The sequence below is a fragment of the Lissotriton vulgaris genome, chromosome 10 (assembly GCF_964263255.1).
Source record: "Lissotriton vulgaris chromosome 10, aLisVul1.2, whole genome shotgun sequence".
Taxonomy (NCBI): domain Eukaryota; kingdom Metazoa; phylum Chordata; class Amphibia; order Caudata; family Salamandridae; genus Lissotriton; species Lissotriton vulgaris.
In genome coordinates this window covers 419,768,181-419,784,016 of record NC_141698.1, presented here as the reverse complement: position 1 = coordinate 419,784,016, position 15,836 = coordinate 419,768,181, and the positions used below count along the sequence as shown (strand labels likewise).

Here is a 15,836-nt window from a genome sequence, read left to right as displayed (position 1 = left end):
AAGGGGAGTCAGAAACACTGGAGCTGGATTTCTCAGCAGAGGAGGGCAGCTTCCTAATCAGTGCGTCAGCTGGAGAGTCTGCTTCCATCGGCACTTGCTGTGTGTAGCGAGCTGCGTCGGGCAAGTAGGTCATCGAACTGCTCCGAACCACCGTGCTTTGCTATAGCAAGTGAAGGTATATTTATACCTTCAAGGTGTTTAAGAATGCCACGTTTGACGTAAAGTCTGGCATATGAACGTCATGAATAAACCCCAGGGGAATAGTTGTTGATTGTAAAACTAACTGACTTCTTGGAGAAATCAATATTCAAGCAAGGGGAAGTCCCTAACGGCTTAAGCTGGTTTTCCAAGAAATCGTTGTGACGTTTGGTGAACGGATGGAAGTAGCTATGCCTGTATTTGGGTAGCATGGGCTATGCCTAAATAAGGGCTTGATTTCTATGCCTATATAAGGGCAACGTGAATTGTACCTATAAAAGTGCATGAATCGGGAAAATCCATTCGGAATCTAAAACGCCATACAACAGCCCCAAACTTGGTCCTGCTATAGGGGCAGCACATTATGTCAAATATAGAGCGGCTATTTAGAAGCTCCTCCATGTTTCACAGTGCAGGTTGCAGCCGCCTGCACTTTGAAAAGGACAGAGCCCCCCTAATGACAGGTGGATTGAGTGACTGCACTTGCCTGCAGGGAGATGTCTGGGGAATCCACGGGCCCCTTTCTTCCCTCAAGAGGGAAGAAAGCGGGGCGCACACTGACAGTGTTCTACCTTTTTTGGCGCACTCTCAGTTCGCCTTCCTAGGGCTGTTTGGCTCTGCGTACGCATCTATAATATGGAGGGGTTGCAGAGGCAAAGTGATTTCCTCATTTGCATGGGGCCAGTCGCAAGTGTCTGTGCCCACTTCTGTAATACCATAGTCCTGTGGTTCCCAAACTGTGCGCCGCGGCGCCCCAGTGTGCCGTAATGAGGTGCCAGGGGCGCCGCGCACACTATCTGTAATTTTGGCCATCACAGGGAGCAGCGCTGCTCCCCTGTGAGAGGCCTCAACCCTGCTGCTGGAGGCGCCTCGCACTCCTTCAGGAGCACAAGAGCAGCCCCTCCCGCACATTGTCATTCAGTATGCCGCTGATTGCCACTTACTGAATGACAATGGGGCAGTCTGGGGGTGTGACACCATGTGGCGGCCTCCTCCTGCCTCAGAGTACAGAAGTGAATATAAGACAAGGGGAGGTTGTGTCCAAATGAGCGCTGGGTAGGACAACGTAATCACATGTATCAAATAAAGGGAACCCAGTCACTTTTCATTTCTGCTTATTTTATTTGGAGCAGATACCACCCAACTTTTTGGGATTCGTGGGTGTTGTGATTTATTTATTTATAACCACGTTTGCAAGTTGCTTCACTTGGATCAACCAGTGTACTAGTCCGAGGGTTTTTTTTTTGTCAAACACCAGAGGCTAGCCTGTCATTTTAGAACTGAAGTATTTTCAATATTGTATTCAACAAAGCCATGGTTGCTCCTTTTTTTTTTTTTTTTAAGGAACTAGCAACCATTGACAAAGCCAATAGTCCTGGCTTGTTGAGGTGTAATGATACTTGCTGTATTATATATCTGGATGCAATGACAGAGACAACATAATACCAGTGAGGCAGAACACTATGCTAAGCGCATATTTTTAGCCTAGGTGTTTTAAGCTGCGCTCTTAATTACGTCAAACACCCCCTTTGAAGAGACCCCCCAGTTTTTTTACACCGCTTAAAGCCCTGGAAAAACAACATGTTACAGTAACCTCACATCCTGGCACTGTGCATCATGCATGACTTCTACGTTTTCAGTCTGCCTATGTGCAGGGGCATAGTGAACTCTCCACCAGCCCACCCCTTGCTTTAGTTCATTCTTGATGGGACCCTTCTGCCTGCCACTCTGCAAACAAAGGCTCAGCTCATAATGTGAAAAGGTGGGTGAGTAAATAAGTGAAGGAATGTCTGAATGGCTGGATGGATTACTGAAAGGATGAATGCATGAATGAAAGGGGGAATGGATAGATAATGAAAGAAAGAATGGACGGATGAGTGAATGAATGGAAGTATGGATGAGAGAAAATGTAAATAGATGGATGTATGGGTGGAAGGGTAGATCTATGGGTGCAATGGTAGATGGATGGGTAAAAGTGTGGATGGGTGTGTGAAAGGATGGATGGATGGATGAGTGAAAGGGCAGCTGATGGGCGAGTGAATTGGTGGATGGGTGTGTGAAAGGATGGATGGATGGGTGGATGAATGAAAGGGTAGATGATGGGCAAGTGAATGGGTGGATGGATGAATTGATAAGTGAAATGGTGAATGGATGGATGAGTGAAAGGGTGGATGTAAGGATTGATGAGTTAGTGAAAGGGGGTAGATGGACAAAAGGATGGATAGATGAGTGAAGTGAAAGGGTGGATGGATGAGAAAACGGATGGCTGGATGAGTGAACGGATGGTTGGATGAGTGAAAAAATGGATGAGTAATAGGATCAATGGATGGATTCATGAATGGATGAGTAAATGGGTGGGTAGATGGATGGATAAGTGAAAGGGGGATGGAGAGAGAAAGGGAGGATGAATGACTGAAAGGGTGAATGGGTGGAAGGATAAATGACTGGGTGAATGGATGAGTAAGTGAATGGGTGGATGGATGAGTAAGTGAATGGATGGCTGGGTGGAAGAGTGGATGCATGGATGATTGTACAGATGGATGGGGTGAAAGGGTGGGTAGATGAATAATGGATGGATGAGTGAAAGGGTGGATGGAGGGGATGGATGAGTGAAATGATGGATGGAAGGATATATGGTGGATAGGTGTGCAAATGGTTGAATATGTTTGGATATAGATGGGCACACAGATGGAAGGACAGACCTTTTTAGTGTAATAATAAGGCTGGGGATACTGATTATGACAGACCAAACTCAATGTTCCATTTTCTCAGAGCGGGTCTCAGTACCAAAAGGTACTGAAAGCAGCAGCTGGCATAAATAATGGTTTGGGACCAGGTACTCTGTTGGGTAAAAAAAACGATGGATTGGGATGCAGCCGGTAGATGAGATTAATAATTCAAGCATTCCAACCAATATAATACCTTCATTGCATCCCAAATACTTTAAGGAAGATAACAGGAGGTACACACCACCCACCCACCCACCGGTAAAAAAATGGTGGGGAGCCACGGCCAACTGCCGATTAGGTCAGGGGAGCCACAGGTCAAAAAAGTTTGGGAACCACTGCCATAGTCCCTCAGGGGCCCACAATGTGGGTGCACATGCTCATTGTCCAATGATCCCCCAAACCCCACCCAAACTGCCACTATGTAAGATGGCCCCTGGAGGCAACCATTCTTGAGGAGGGCGGTGAAGAAACTAGGACTGACTGCATCACACCTTCCTGACACTAGTGAAATACCACCTGCAAGATCTGCACTCTTTCAATTGCAATAATAGTAGGGTGACTCGTTTCTAAATGTTGTGGCTATTGGATGGCTGCTGCAAAATTATTCCCAGAAATTCTTTGACTGAACCTCTGATTCCTGTTGTTTACTGTGCAGGCTTCCCATACTATTCTGAAAGATCAGAAAAGAAGTATATTTTTAAATTATGTAGAGACTAGCTACTGTCCATAAAGCACTCATTCTCGTAGGAACCCACCACAACCGAATGTCATGGGAATGTCAGTGTTTTATACTGTAGGGGAAGCCTGAAAACAGGTTTCAAGACCAACATTTTGAACCGAATCTGTTATACATGGATGTGGGGTTTCCTCACAGAAAGCTGTCCTATCAGGTCAGTGCCCACCCTGACAGAGACCCAGTATCTTGGGTACACATGCAAAGGAGAGCACCAAGACCACTGCAGGGATCTGAAGAAAAAAAAACGGTGCATACATTCGTAGACAAAAGCCACAGTCACGTTATTCAAAAACTTGCTTTGTGAAAAGCGATGAGAAAACTAATTGGCAAATCTATCTGCACAGAAAACAAGATCTATGAAACCGAATGTGAAGTTGCACATATGGATGATTTTAATGAGCCCCAAGGCTTATGTGAAAAGCCAAAGAGGTCCCTCCATGAGAACACTTTGTTTGGTACAATGGTTTTCGGGCATTGTAGCTTTGTTCACATTAAAAGGCATGTTTCTAGATTTTATGTGCTGTTATAGTCACTGCAGCTGAGATAAAACAAAAAGGTTTAGGTAGGTTTCCAGTATTTCTGGAACAGTTCGCAAGGGAGACAACACAATACTGTCAAACAGCAAAACGGGAAAGTAAGAGATGGGCACGTCTGTGTTTTTGACTCAGACAAAATGAAATTAAAAAACGTGTGCGGCCCATCAATAATCGCGAACTAGCTATACAGGACGTCAAATTAGGTGGGACTGTAATTTTAGAAACATTAATATCTGACAATGAAACCTCAAAATAAATATCACCCGCAAGCCTTTAGCGGACACAAACATCTATCTAATTGTATGCGTCCTCAAAGCATCGATAAAGCACTGTATTCGTCCTCCATCACCCGACAACCTCACAGGCCCGGAGAGAGGGTAAACACTTTCAGTATTTGCCATAAATCTCACGGAAAATAAATTGCTTCTGTCTCGCAGACCCTATCAGCTGTGGCAGGATGATTAACGACAGGGTTAAAGGAGAGACGCCGCAAACCCTTGAAATACGGCGTGCACAGCGCCCCCTGGAGGGCTTGTATTTAATAAGCTGTTATCACAGACATGATCACAGCTCCCTTCCCTTAAATCCCAGAACTGCAGCGTGAAAGGAGCTGATGGACCGACCAGGAGTAAAGTGGCAGACGAGTTAAGTGCGCCGACCCGGAGTAAACTGCAATAGAGGACGGGAGGAAAGACCCTTCCCTCATGACAACACGTACGCAAGGCAGTCTCTGCTAGCGCTGCAGTCCTTAAACAATAAGGTCCATATTTATCATTTTTTCACGTTGTGCAACGCAGCAATCCACCTTGCTGAGCTGTGAGGAAGGGAAAGTGCAGGAATGCGCTGTATTTAACATCATATCGTCCTTTCCTAGCACTGGCGCACTTTTGGCCGCCTAGCGCCAACGCAAGCACTCTTGCGTCATGGTGCAAGGGGGCCTGCGTTGTAGGCAGGATTCTTTTTCTGCTAGAAAGGATCCCTTCCTGCAAGAAGACAATCCTCTGAGGCATTTTCCTTGTTTCTATGGGTGCTGAGAATGCAGCACATGTAGAAAGAAGAAAAAACGAGGGGAAAATAAAGATACTTCTCCTCGTTACTCCTCACCTGGGGAGGCGAAGCATTTTGACACATTCCCAGGTCTACCACTAACGCCAAAATCCACAGGTGGATACGTGGAAACACCCACGCTCTACCCATTGAATGCCTCCCTTGGGCAGAGTAACAAAAGGCCGCGATATGTGCTGCCTTGCGTTACTTCCGATTTATCAAGCCGCGCAGGGTCACTTAGGGTGTGCATCGCCCAAGCATAGTGCAAGGACGACCAAAAACCAAGATAAATCTGGCTATAAATGTTACCACAGAATAAAAGAGCAGACCGAAACTGTTGGTGTGCAAATTCACATTAATTTGTGCTTGCCTGATCATTGCAGATGCTTAGTATTATTACATGTATTATAACATATAGTTAATAAACAAGAGACGCCCAAACTATTAGGCCTGGCTTCAGTGTGCAACATACACGTGAACACAGGCATTCACAAATGCTGGTTTCATACGCTGCATTGACAAATATTGTTTATTATATTAAAGCATGCCCTATTGGCTTTGCCAATGCCTAGGTTAGAAAGTGGCAAAGGGGTAGTTTTCCATATAGAAAGCAAATAGGTGATAAGTAACACTACTTCTTGCCTACATACCTGCGCTGTCAAGTCAGACCTAACGAGCATTCCCAAAGCCAGTAGGTCTGATGTTGCCATAGTTTGTTTTGTTTCTTTGTTGCTTTTGCAAATCTTCATGTTGTGTGAACATCAGCATCTTTGTTAAAATTTAAAAAAAATGCCCCAAAAATATTTGATGTCTCAAAAAGCAAACATTTGCATAGATGTTTCTAGCATTAAGGAAACTACATTGTATGATGTACTCCTTGTGAAAGAGCAGAATGCCACCACTCACAGTCAAATTAGCTGATAACTGAAGTAGGTAGACCCGTTACCTTATGCTGTGTGCTACTGCGGCAGAAATAAAATATGAATGATACAATATAAGATCGATGGAAGAAGAAGATTGGCTGAAAGCCCAATTGAGCGAGAATATTATTATATTTAACTTTAGTAAAAACATAAGGTCTTGGCTAACACCAGATCTGAAAAGGTCAGTCTGTACTTGTATTGGAACATTCACCTCCAAAATAAGGTGGATGCCTTTCGAGCAATATTAACAATGATTGATTCATGAAACAGTTTCCGTAATCGGCATGTCGCATCCACCCAAATGTATCAGAGGTGACAAACAACCCTACGGCTCAGGGAAAATCAGTTCATAAAAGCAGTTTATATTTTATATTGTGTTTAGGTCGCCTAATACTTTGACTAGAGGCATTGTGTTTTTGGGCCTACAGCAGCTTAATTTAGTGCCCACTGCTTTCATATGTAATGTATACTCAACGTGTGTTAAACTGTCTCAAATGTGTGCATTTTATTAATATTTTGAATTGACTGTATGTTCCTTTTATTGAGGGCCACTTCTATATTTAGCTGAATTATAATAAATGTAATCATCATGAAGGGAATGTATGCTTTCTTTAAAATTGCAGTTAAGATAATCATTTATGCTGTGTTCACTTGTTTGAATCTAATCTTGGCCTAACTTGTAACCAGACCTCATTGCACACATCACGTTTTATAAAATGTTGTGCTTTTCCCTTTCTTGGCAAGTGTCGTATCCGTGTCCTCAGTAGCTTAGAATAGGTTAATTGTTCATTGCATTTATTAGCAGGCCCCAATCATCCTCTAATTAAATGTTGGCCTTTGGAGATTAAGACTGAGACAGTGGGAGACACCATCCCGTACCAGGCAGACCTGACTAATGTTACATCCAAGGTCGACCAGATGATGGTGTCTTTGATGCAAGCTGTGAAACTAGGGAGCTTATCTGCACCCGAGACCACTGTCGATCAGATCCTCATCATCTTCCACCAAACAAACTGATTGGTTGTTTGGTAGAAGATAAGGAGAAGCCTCCTGGAAACTTTTTCATGCTCTAATTGTGTGCTCTTTTCAACTGTTCTGTTTCCCCACCCAGAGTGTTGAGTTTCATGCTTGAATACTCAGACTATTCCATTCCAGATGCTTACACCTTCCTTTTAGAGTTGCCGTATGTTTTTTTTCGAGGGGGGCATTTTATATGGTGCGAACTTGACCCGAAGGTATCAGAGCGCTTTACATGAGCATCAGTTGTGTTAAACACATTCATTTTTGTTGGGCAGGGGGAGATTATGTGATTTGCCCAGAATCACAGGCTGTTAAGCGTCCCTGCCGAGACTCAAACCCGGTTCCCCAGCTTCGAGGTCGACCGCTCCAGCCGTAAGGCCACATCCTCTCCCCCTTTATAGAACTAGCTTGGGCTGGCTATATTTTGTTCTTTGCACGTAATTCTGTTTTACATACTCTTTATGATCATATGTAATGTATGTAATTTAGACTGCATGAACATTTAAATATATACGTTCTTACCAGTAGCGGCCCCTGGAGAGAGTTCTGCAGGGCGGAGGGACGGGGGAGGGGCATGGTGGGGCGCAGTAAACTCCAGGATACGGCAGATCGGAGTTAGGTGAAGAAATAAATTGCGTGCGCTGCAACACATTTGGCGTTGCAGCACGCGCAATTTAGTTTCCTTTATTTATTTCTTTACCTAACTCAGATCGGCCATATGCTGGAGTTTACTACCCTCGCACCCCCCACCAAGATAGTTTGTGTAAAACACAAATAAAAATTCCAGAAGAGTGGCAAGTTTCCTTTATGCTAAAAAGTGAAAACACCTTTCTCTTCCCAAAGTATGTAGATTTTGAAACATCAAGAAAAGGCAGATTGACTAAACTGAGGGGCGAATATCTAAACATTTTAATTTGACAGGGATTCTTAAGAAGACCTATGCCAGGTTGGGAAGATATTGCGGGTCTTATGTCATCTTGTTTTAGCAGTAAGAGACCAAGTGGGTAATATAGCTCCTTGGGGGGTGGGATCATACCGGAGGACAGATTCCTGTACATAAAGTCAGGCAAAAGTATTATCAAAAACATCTACTCACCCCATTAACCTGCTTTCTTCTCAGCCCATATTTATTTTTCCAGTCTTTTTGGTGAATGCTTTACCTGTAAATCTTGTAGTCCGTTATAAAGAGCCTTCCCAGAGTACACAACGTTGCTCAGGAGGTTCTCTCGCTTGATGACGTTCAGGACTTCAGCAAGCATGAGGTTCTTGGAGGGATCGCCAAGCCAAGTGTTAAAAATTCTATAAGGCTTTGAAACAAATCAAGAAGAAAAATAATTTCAGAGACAATAAAACAACACTTCGATTCCTCATCAAATTGAACATGATGATGCCTATGGCTAACAGATATCTCCATTTCATCTGGGAGACCATATTCCTTGCCCAAACAACTGTAGTCTAGACCTTTACTTCACGAGTTTTAATTGAGATAAACAAGACTCCTAAAGTATACTGAGTTGCTAACTAGAAACACTGAAATTAAAAATAATGCCTCTGATGACAAAGAATGATCTGATAACCTATGTGTTAGTTGAGGTATGAATTATTTTTATCTTACGTTAAAGTGTTGCCTTACATTTTAGTGAATACGTAACCTCCAAAGTGCTTCTGGGCAAACTCCATATGGTATTAGAAAATGCATGTACAGCAACAGTTACGCTGATCCTGTATGAAGAAGAAACCAGTCTACGAGTCATAGTAGATTTATCTGGAGAGGTTACTCATGAAACACTATTGAACATCCTCTATCACAGAGTTGTAAGAAGTCTCAATTAGGCCTACAACCCTTTTCACCCAAAGTAGCCAACTGGTAAAGACAGGCAATGGAAATAAACAAATGCTCCAAGGAGTCTACAAGGTTCTAGGTTATCCCCAATATTCTTCAAATACTAAACCTCAAGGACAGTGGTGTCACAATGCACACCAAACTACACAAAATTCTATATGAAGCGTACCTCTATCAAATACATCCCACTCCAACTTTGTCTACAGAAACTACATAATTGGATGAGTTTCAATTTCCCTAATACTAAATCTACAGGACATTGAATTCTCACTTATCACACCTAAATTCCCCAAAGTAGGCCAAGAACTACCCCAAGAAATCACCCATATATTTTCACACCTACTGTGGCACCAACTGCTAAATATATATGCTTCATAAGCAAATCCAAACTATCTCTTAATAACTACATCGGCAAACTGAGCTATTAATAAACTATCTGGCACACGCACTCTCAAGTCCATCTCCTTCCAAGGATTGTAGAAATATGCAGTACTAGTGATCTAAATAGAGCAAATCACAATAGGCAAAGGTATATATTGAGCTAAGCTTATTAAAACAAACAACAAATTAAACTAATGAACTCTTCAATAGCTACTATAAAATAACTATTTCAGAATTTCAAAACTATGCCCATGCCTTTCCTGACAGCACTTAAATGATCATATCAAGTTTCCATACATGAACTCCATTTAAATGACACCAGGCATTGCACCTTGGCCAAGATTCCTTCCTTTGCCAACAGAACTATTTGACAAAATAAATTTGGATAATGTTTAAAACAAATCTAAAATGGCAAGAATAGAGCATGCCTATGCACAGCTGGACCCTTCAAGTCTAAACGGAGATAATCAAGGGACTGATTTGGACTTTGGTTGATGGATTAAGTAATGTCGGCATGTCGGCGTACTTTACTACTGCCATGGCCTACTCCGCCCACCAAATTTAGAGATGTCCACAGGCCCAGTGGAAATCTCTTACTTTTACAGGGACAGCAGTCACAGCAGTTCCTGCAAAAGCATTGAAAGTTTGACGGACGGCTCTGTCGGGTCGTGGGAGGTTTATGTAGACAGCAGAGATGGAGTAGTCTCTACCGTCCTCTTACTGAAGGTCTCACTGACTCTAAATGAGGTGTTCGGAACTTCGCTTTGGCGGAGCGTGTGCTCCGTCACCATTGCGATGGAGTACCCCTTTAATCAAAGCAAAATACAGGCCCTAAATCATCTAGAAAGCAATATAACACCTTATGAGTAAAAGTCTCCTGGCACATAAAACCTAGGATCAGAAAATGTAACACCCAGAATACAGACACAGAGAGACAGATTCACAAAGGAATTTTGAAGATTTTTTAGTAAGTAATAAAGTACCCCAGTGGTATTCTTTTACTTACCCTTGCATGCCTTTGTGAATTGATACGAATGTCAATAAAATGGGAATAATCAGGGAATATTCAAATATGCATAGTGCAAATAGACAGAAATGTGGCCTCTTTGCCCTTTTATTGTTAGGGAATTGGATGTTTCTGAACTTATTCACAAAGGCTTGTAAGATTATATAAAAGAGTACTACTATTATACTACTTCCCATACTCATACATGCTAATATGAATCAGACCCTTAGTTGTCCTAATCTGCTCCTCGCGTATTCTTTGCCTCACTCTCATCCTTGAGCTCTTTCTTAAATAAACATATGCAGAGGATTGTCATGTCACAGAGACATGAGGAACAGAATCACTAAATGTTGTTCCGCTTATCAGGCTTACTTCCAATTTAAAGAAGAATTCAACATTTCAGGAGAGTGGTAGAACTTTTTTTAAAGTTATTCTGTGTCTTTTACTGGGAAATATGGGATACAAAATTGGAGAATTTCCCTGCCTAGGCATCTTGAGCTGAGGGGGTCTTTTGCTAGCTGAAGGGTCAGACCGAAACAAAAAAGAAATGTTTTTCAGTAAAATATGTCTAACCGATACTATGTATAACAGTGGGCTTAAGAGGAATTCCTGGCTCTTCTGCGCTCCATAACTTGCCTAATAATCGAATCCTAGGCAGTGTATTATAAGCTCTGCATCAAATGTGAATTACACTAATAAGGGCTGGTAAGTGGAGCTGAATAAAACTGGACAACTTGAAACTCCAGTGGGATAAGGAGGGACTGCAACTCCCAGATATAGAGATGAATTACATGGCTACCCAATGACAGCATGGAGGGCGAGGCCGACTAGAGAAGAAAACGCGGCTGAAGGAACTCTGTATGATGGGGGCTTGGGTTCCACATCATCGCTCATACCTCATTAAACAAGTATGCAGAGTCTGAGACAGAGTTGTCAAGATTATTATGGAACACCTTTTCATTACATCCTCTCAATTGATTTCCGCATCAGACCCTTCGAACAGATGGTGAGAGATGTGTCAGTAGACAAGTAGAGAGTGGCAGTAGGTGAGTTATTGGTAGATTTAAACCCCCAGGGGAGATTCATTACATATGCAGAGGCACAAGAGCAATTCAACATAGGCCGAAGTTAACTCCTACAGTAGGGATGAATAGCACAAACAGCTTGGGAAGAGCGGCACACCTTTCCGGAGGCACCGACACATAAGCTAACTATGATGACGATTCTTGGAATAGGCAGGTGGAGGCCATATATGGAGCCCTCAGGTGGGACAGAGGAGGCAGCACTACTGGGGCGTATGATAAATGGCTGATAAGAATGGATAAGCCACTCTCGGAAAGAAAATGAGTTAAGGCTTGTCAGGGCATAAAAAGAATATCTAGTAATGTAAGTTTTAAACTAGTAGACTATAACTACCTCCATATGAACTACCTAAAACTGCTCAAGCTAAGCAGGATCTACCAAGAGCAGTGGCAGAGCCCCCATGGAGCGGTGGGGCCCCAACCTCCAGGGGCGCCCTCAGCTAAAGTGGTAGGTTGTGGGGCAGGGAGGGTGTGCCCCTCCATGTACTTTGCAGGGGGGCCCTCAAGTTTCATTATGCCACTGATCCAGAGCAAGCACCTAACTGTCCACAATGCAGAGAACACACAGCAGATTTCACATATATGACATGTACCACCATCCAGTGGCGACTCCTCCGCTAAGTCGGAGGGCATTGCCCCACTACTTGAAGCAGTGGAAATAAAGGAAAAATAAAATGAAAATAACTCGTTGGTAATATCATTTTATTTGTTCCTGCTGCAGTGTCTTTGTGGGGTGGGCTACTCTGCTCTCAGAGTAGGAGGGCGGAGTGGTGGGCACTCTGTAAGTGCTCAATGACTGATTGGCCGGCCCTCTCTTGATGGCCAAACAGTCATGCATACTTTGCATGTTTTCAACCAGGCAGCATTACAGCCTGGGAGGAGAACATGCACAGGCTCCCATTCCCTGGCCGAGTGTCGAACCACGGTGCTCAGACCAATCACAACGCTGAATTGCAGCGTTGTGACTGGCTTAGGTGGGCCAGGAATACTGGGTGTTTCCTGTTCCAGAGCTGAGGGACAACGAGGAGAGATACGGCGAGGAGGTAAGTTGTGTTTGTTTTCCTTTACCTCCTTCCCCCTCAGCCCCCAGCACTCCGCCCGCCACCCCAATCTGTGCCAGTCACCACTGCCACCATCCACTATACCGGACACAAGTTACACAAACATTACAGTAGGCCACTTGGGGGTTACCTTAAAGGTTTACCCTAAATGAAAGATGAAACACTGTCTGCTGGTGTTATTATAGGCGCAGGTGGACCAAGTGGCAACATTTAACCCCTTCCATGCTCATGACGGAACGGTTCCGTCATGAGCGTCGGTTGGCCTGTGCTTATGACGGAACCGTTCCGTCATGGTTCCATAGGCCCAATGGAACGTTCAACACCGCAGCAAAATTCGCGCAGCACAGAAGGGGTTAAAAAACATTTGCAGCACCAGGTGTAGCGCTGGTTAAAAGACGCGTAGCCATTTACTGGCTGAGCCCTGGCCCACCAAAAACAGGTAAAGCCTATATAGAAATGTGACTCCAGTATTTAGTTTTACTTCGCTGTTGTGTGCATTGTAGACTGTGTCTTGATATATGGGCATGAGTAAAGTATTATATATAATCTTGGCGACACATTTGATTATAGTGGCGGCCCTTGCAGGTAAGTGCAGTCGGGTGAGGGCTGGGCGGGCTGTGCATGTCGACATACCACAGGATAGTGAAAATTAAATACATAAATAAAACCACCTACCTTGTGCTCGCGATGCGGCGAGTGCAAGGTAGGTGGTTTTATTTATTTAATTTTCACTATCCCGTCGTATGTCAACTTCCACTGCCCCACCACACTTACATGCAAAGGCTGCAATTGTTCGATTACCGATCTCTCTCAAGAACATGATGTGGGCTATAACAAAGAGAAGTCCTGTATGATTAATGCAAAAATGTAAAATAATATGTGACTTGTCTATACTGGAATGTGAAATATATGATACACATAAACTGCTGCCATGTCAATATTCAAATCTAATTGGAGCAGATACTCTTCATGTGAAAACCAATAAAAAAAGATATGATAAAAACCTTTCTTAATAATCTGCGGAAGGAATTCTAATTCACGGGTACGTGCAGAGATACTGACACCTTGTTCTCTCTTTTTTGCAGCACAGTAACTACTATTCTCTCACAATTTAATCTGATTCAGTTTAAAAAAACTCATTTTTACAAATCGCCTGAGTGCACGCACAATAATGTCCTCTGGCACCTTCTGGGTGAGCAACCTATTCGGCTTCGAGAAGTACTTCATTTGTTAAAAATAACATACGTGCTTAAGATTTTCTTAGGAGTTTACGATCGGCACTGGGCATTATACTTCTTTCCTCCACCACGCTGCACTTCCTCTCTCTATATTTCACTCTTTCTGATTGTTTTTGATCACTGCTTTCTCCCTTTGTCACTGTTTTCCTAAATTTCTCTTCCTTCCTCATTCCCTCTCCTCACCTCCCCTTTTTTAAACTGTCAAAGTCTGATGATGGCAAATAAGTCCTGGTCCCAAATTGTTTGCTGGTGCTCACAATCAGCAACCACCGCCACAAATTAGGCACTGACTTCAAGTACTTAAAAATAAAACTATTGGTTAAAGTTGAAAGCTCAACTGCAGCCAATCTGTTTGATAAAGAAATTTGATACACCCCCTAGAGTTAAATTAAGAATGGATACAAATCTGTCAGTGGCATTGGAATGGTAAAAATTGAAGTGGCTTCTGCTGATTAGGGTTGCTAACTCCCTTTAATCAATGTTGAGTGCATGTCAAGGAAGGTTATAAAATATTTCTTAAGGAACCATTCAGTGGTGTAGTAAGTGTCTCAAGAGGCATGGTACCAGCAAGGAAAATTGTCTCCCTGACCACTTGTTGAATAGTAAAATATATGGAATTATGGATGGGTAACACTGAATTAAGGGGGTGTTTTTGTCCTGGGGGGGGGTTGGGGGGTTCTGAGTGACATCAAACATACAAGAGTGAAGTTAGAGTTGTTTATGATGGATGTCACTCAGAACGCAGAGGTGAAGAAACTTCCTGTATTAAACTTTTTTGCAATCTATAATTTTGATTTATGCATGGCCCCCAAAATCATCTGCCCCTACATACATAAGATGACCACGCTTCTGTGTCCAAAATTCTTTAAAAAAAGATAATGCCTGGGCTCCTGCCTCCAGCCCCCACAATTCTCTGTTTCCTCTCCTTCAGGAGCTGTGCTCTATGGTTTGCAGCACTGCTGCGAGAGCACAGTCAGAATACCCTGGAATTTTTTTATAACGTAGCAACAATGGGTATCTGCTTTTATTAATAAATGTTGCTACATAATAGCAGCGGGTTACTGGATTTGAAACCATTTGTGTATGCATGTGGTTCTCTACCACAGTCATACATGAGATAGCAATAATCAAAGTTTATTGGGTCCCTCAGAGCCACTGCCAGATGAATTATTGACAACTAAGCCCTTGGATCCATGTGCAAGCATTATCAAGTCATACATTCAGGTCCACACCCTTCAATAAGAGCTCTACTGGAAGGGGACTTTGTAGGTAAACCCACCACAAACATGGCAGATGCAACAATTCAGCTGCAAGCAGAACAAGCACTGGCAAAGCCAATCGGTCTTGCCTATGTGAGATTTATTGGCTTTGCTAATGTTTTTTTGCTATGTTCCAAATGGCTGAAAGTATTGTAAAACAGCTGTAAGACACAGCCAGTGTTGTCCTCGTTATAGGGTTTCCAGTTATGGGGCACTGAAGCTAGTGCTGCTGTATAATATGGCTAAAAAAAACATTGACAAAGCCAATAGATCTCGCATAGGAGAAACCTATTGGCTTTGCCAAAGCTCGGTATCAAATGCCATATGGTAAAGTTATAAGTATTTACATAGTGTTTACAATGGCTGAAATGTTAATGTTACATAATGGAGAATGCCCTTGCCAAGGTGTTAGTGTGTCCAGATTCAGAAGCATTTTATGGCCATTAAAAAAAGTGTGAAATGTTGCCATACAAATGTGAAGAATGTAACATAAGTTGTAGGTAGAGGGAAAAGTTCAATAGGTTACAGAGTTTAGGTCATGTATTACTTTGGGTGCACTGGTTACAAAAGAACCAAAACACACTCCTGACTGCACCTGTTGCACAGGTCAACTCATGGCACCAGCGCCGGCAAGGTAACTGCACTTGTAAATTGCTTGTTTAGCAGTAAAATATAGCAATAATTGGTGTTCAGTGGGGTTCCTAGACCCTTTGGCCCTGTTGCCACTGGACCTGCTGCACAATTCAAATCATGACACTAGCGCCTGCAAGGTAACTG

The 15,836-nt window shown here is 43.0% G+C and overlaps 1 protein-coding gene across 4 annotated transcripts in view; it reads right to left on the bottom strand.

Annotated features, from left to right (window-relative positions):
- Positions 1-15,836, bottom strand: part of ABAT (4-aminobutyrate aminotransferase) — a 712,333-nt gene that overhangs the window by 39,071 nt on the left and 657,426 nt on the right. For all 4 annotated transcript variants that reach the window (XM_086941270.1, XM_086941269.1, XM_086941268.1 and 1 more), the window contains exon 14: positions 8,350-8,496. In XM_086941270.1, the coding sequence (XP_086797396.1) occupies positions 8,350-8,496 (147 nt within the window). The remainder of the gene's footprint in view (positions 1-8,349; positions 8,497-15,836) is intronic.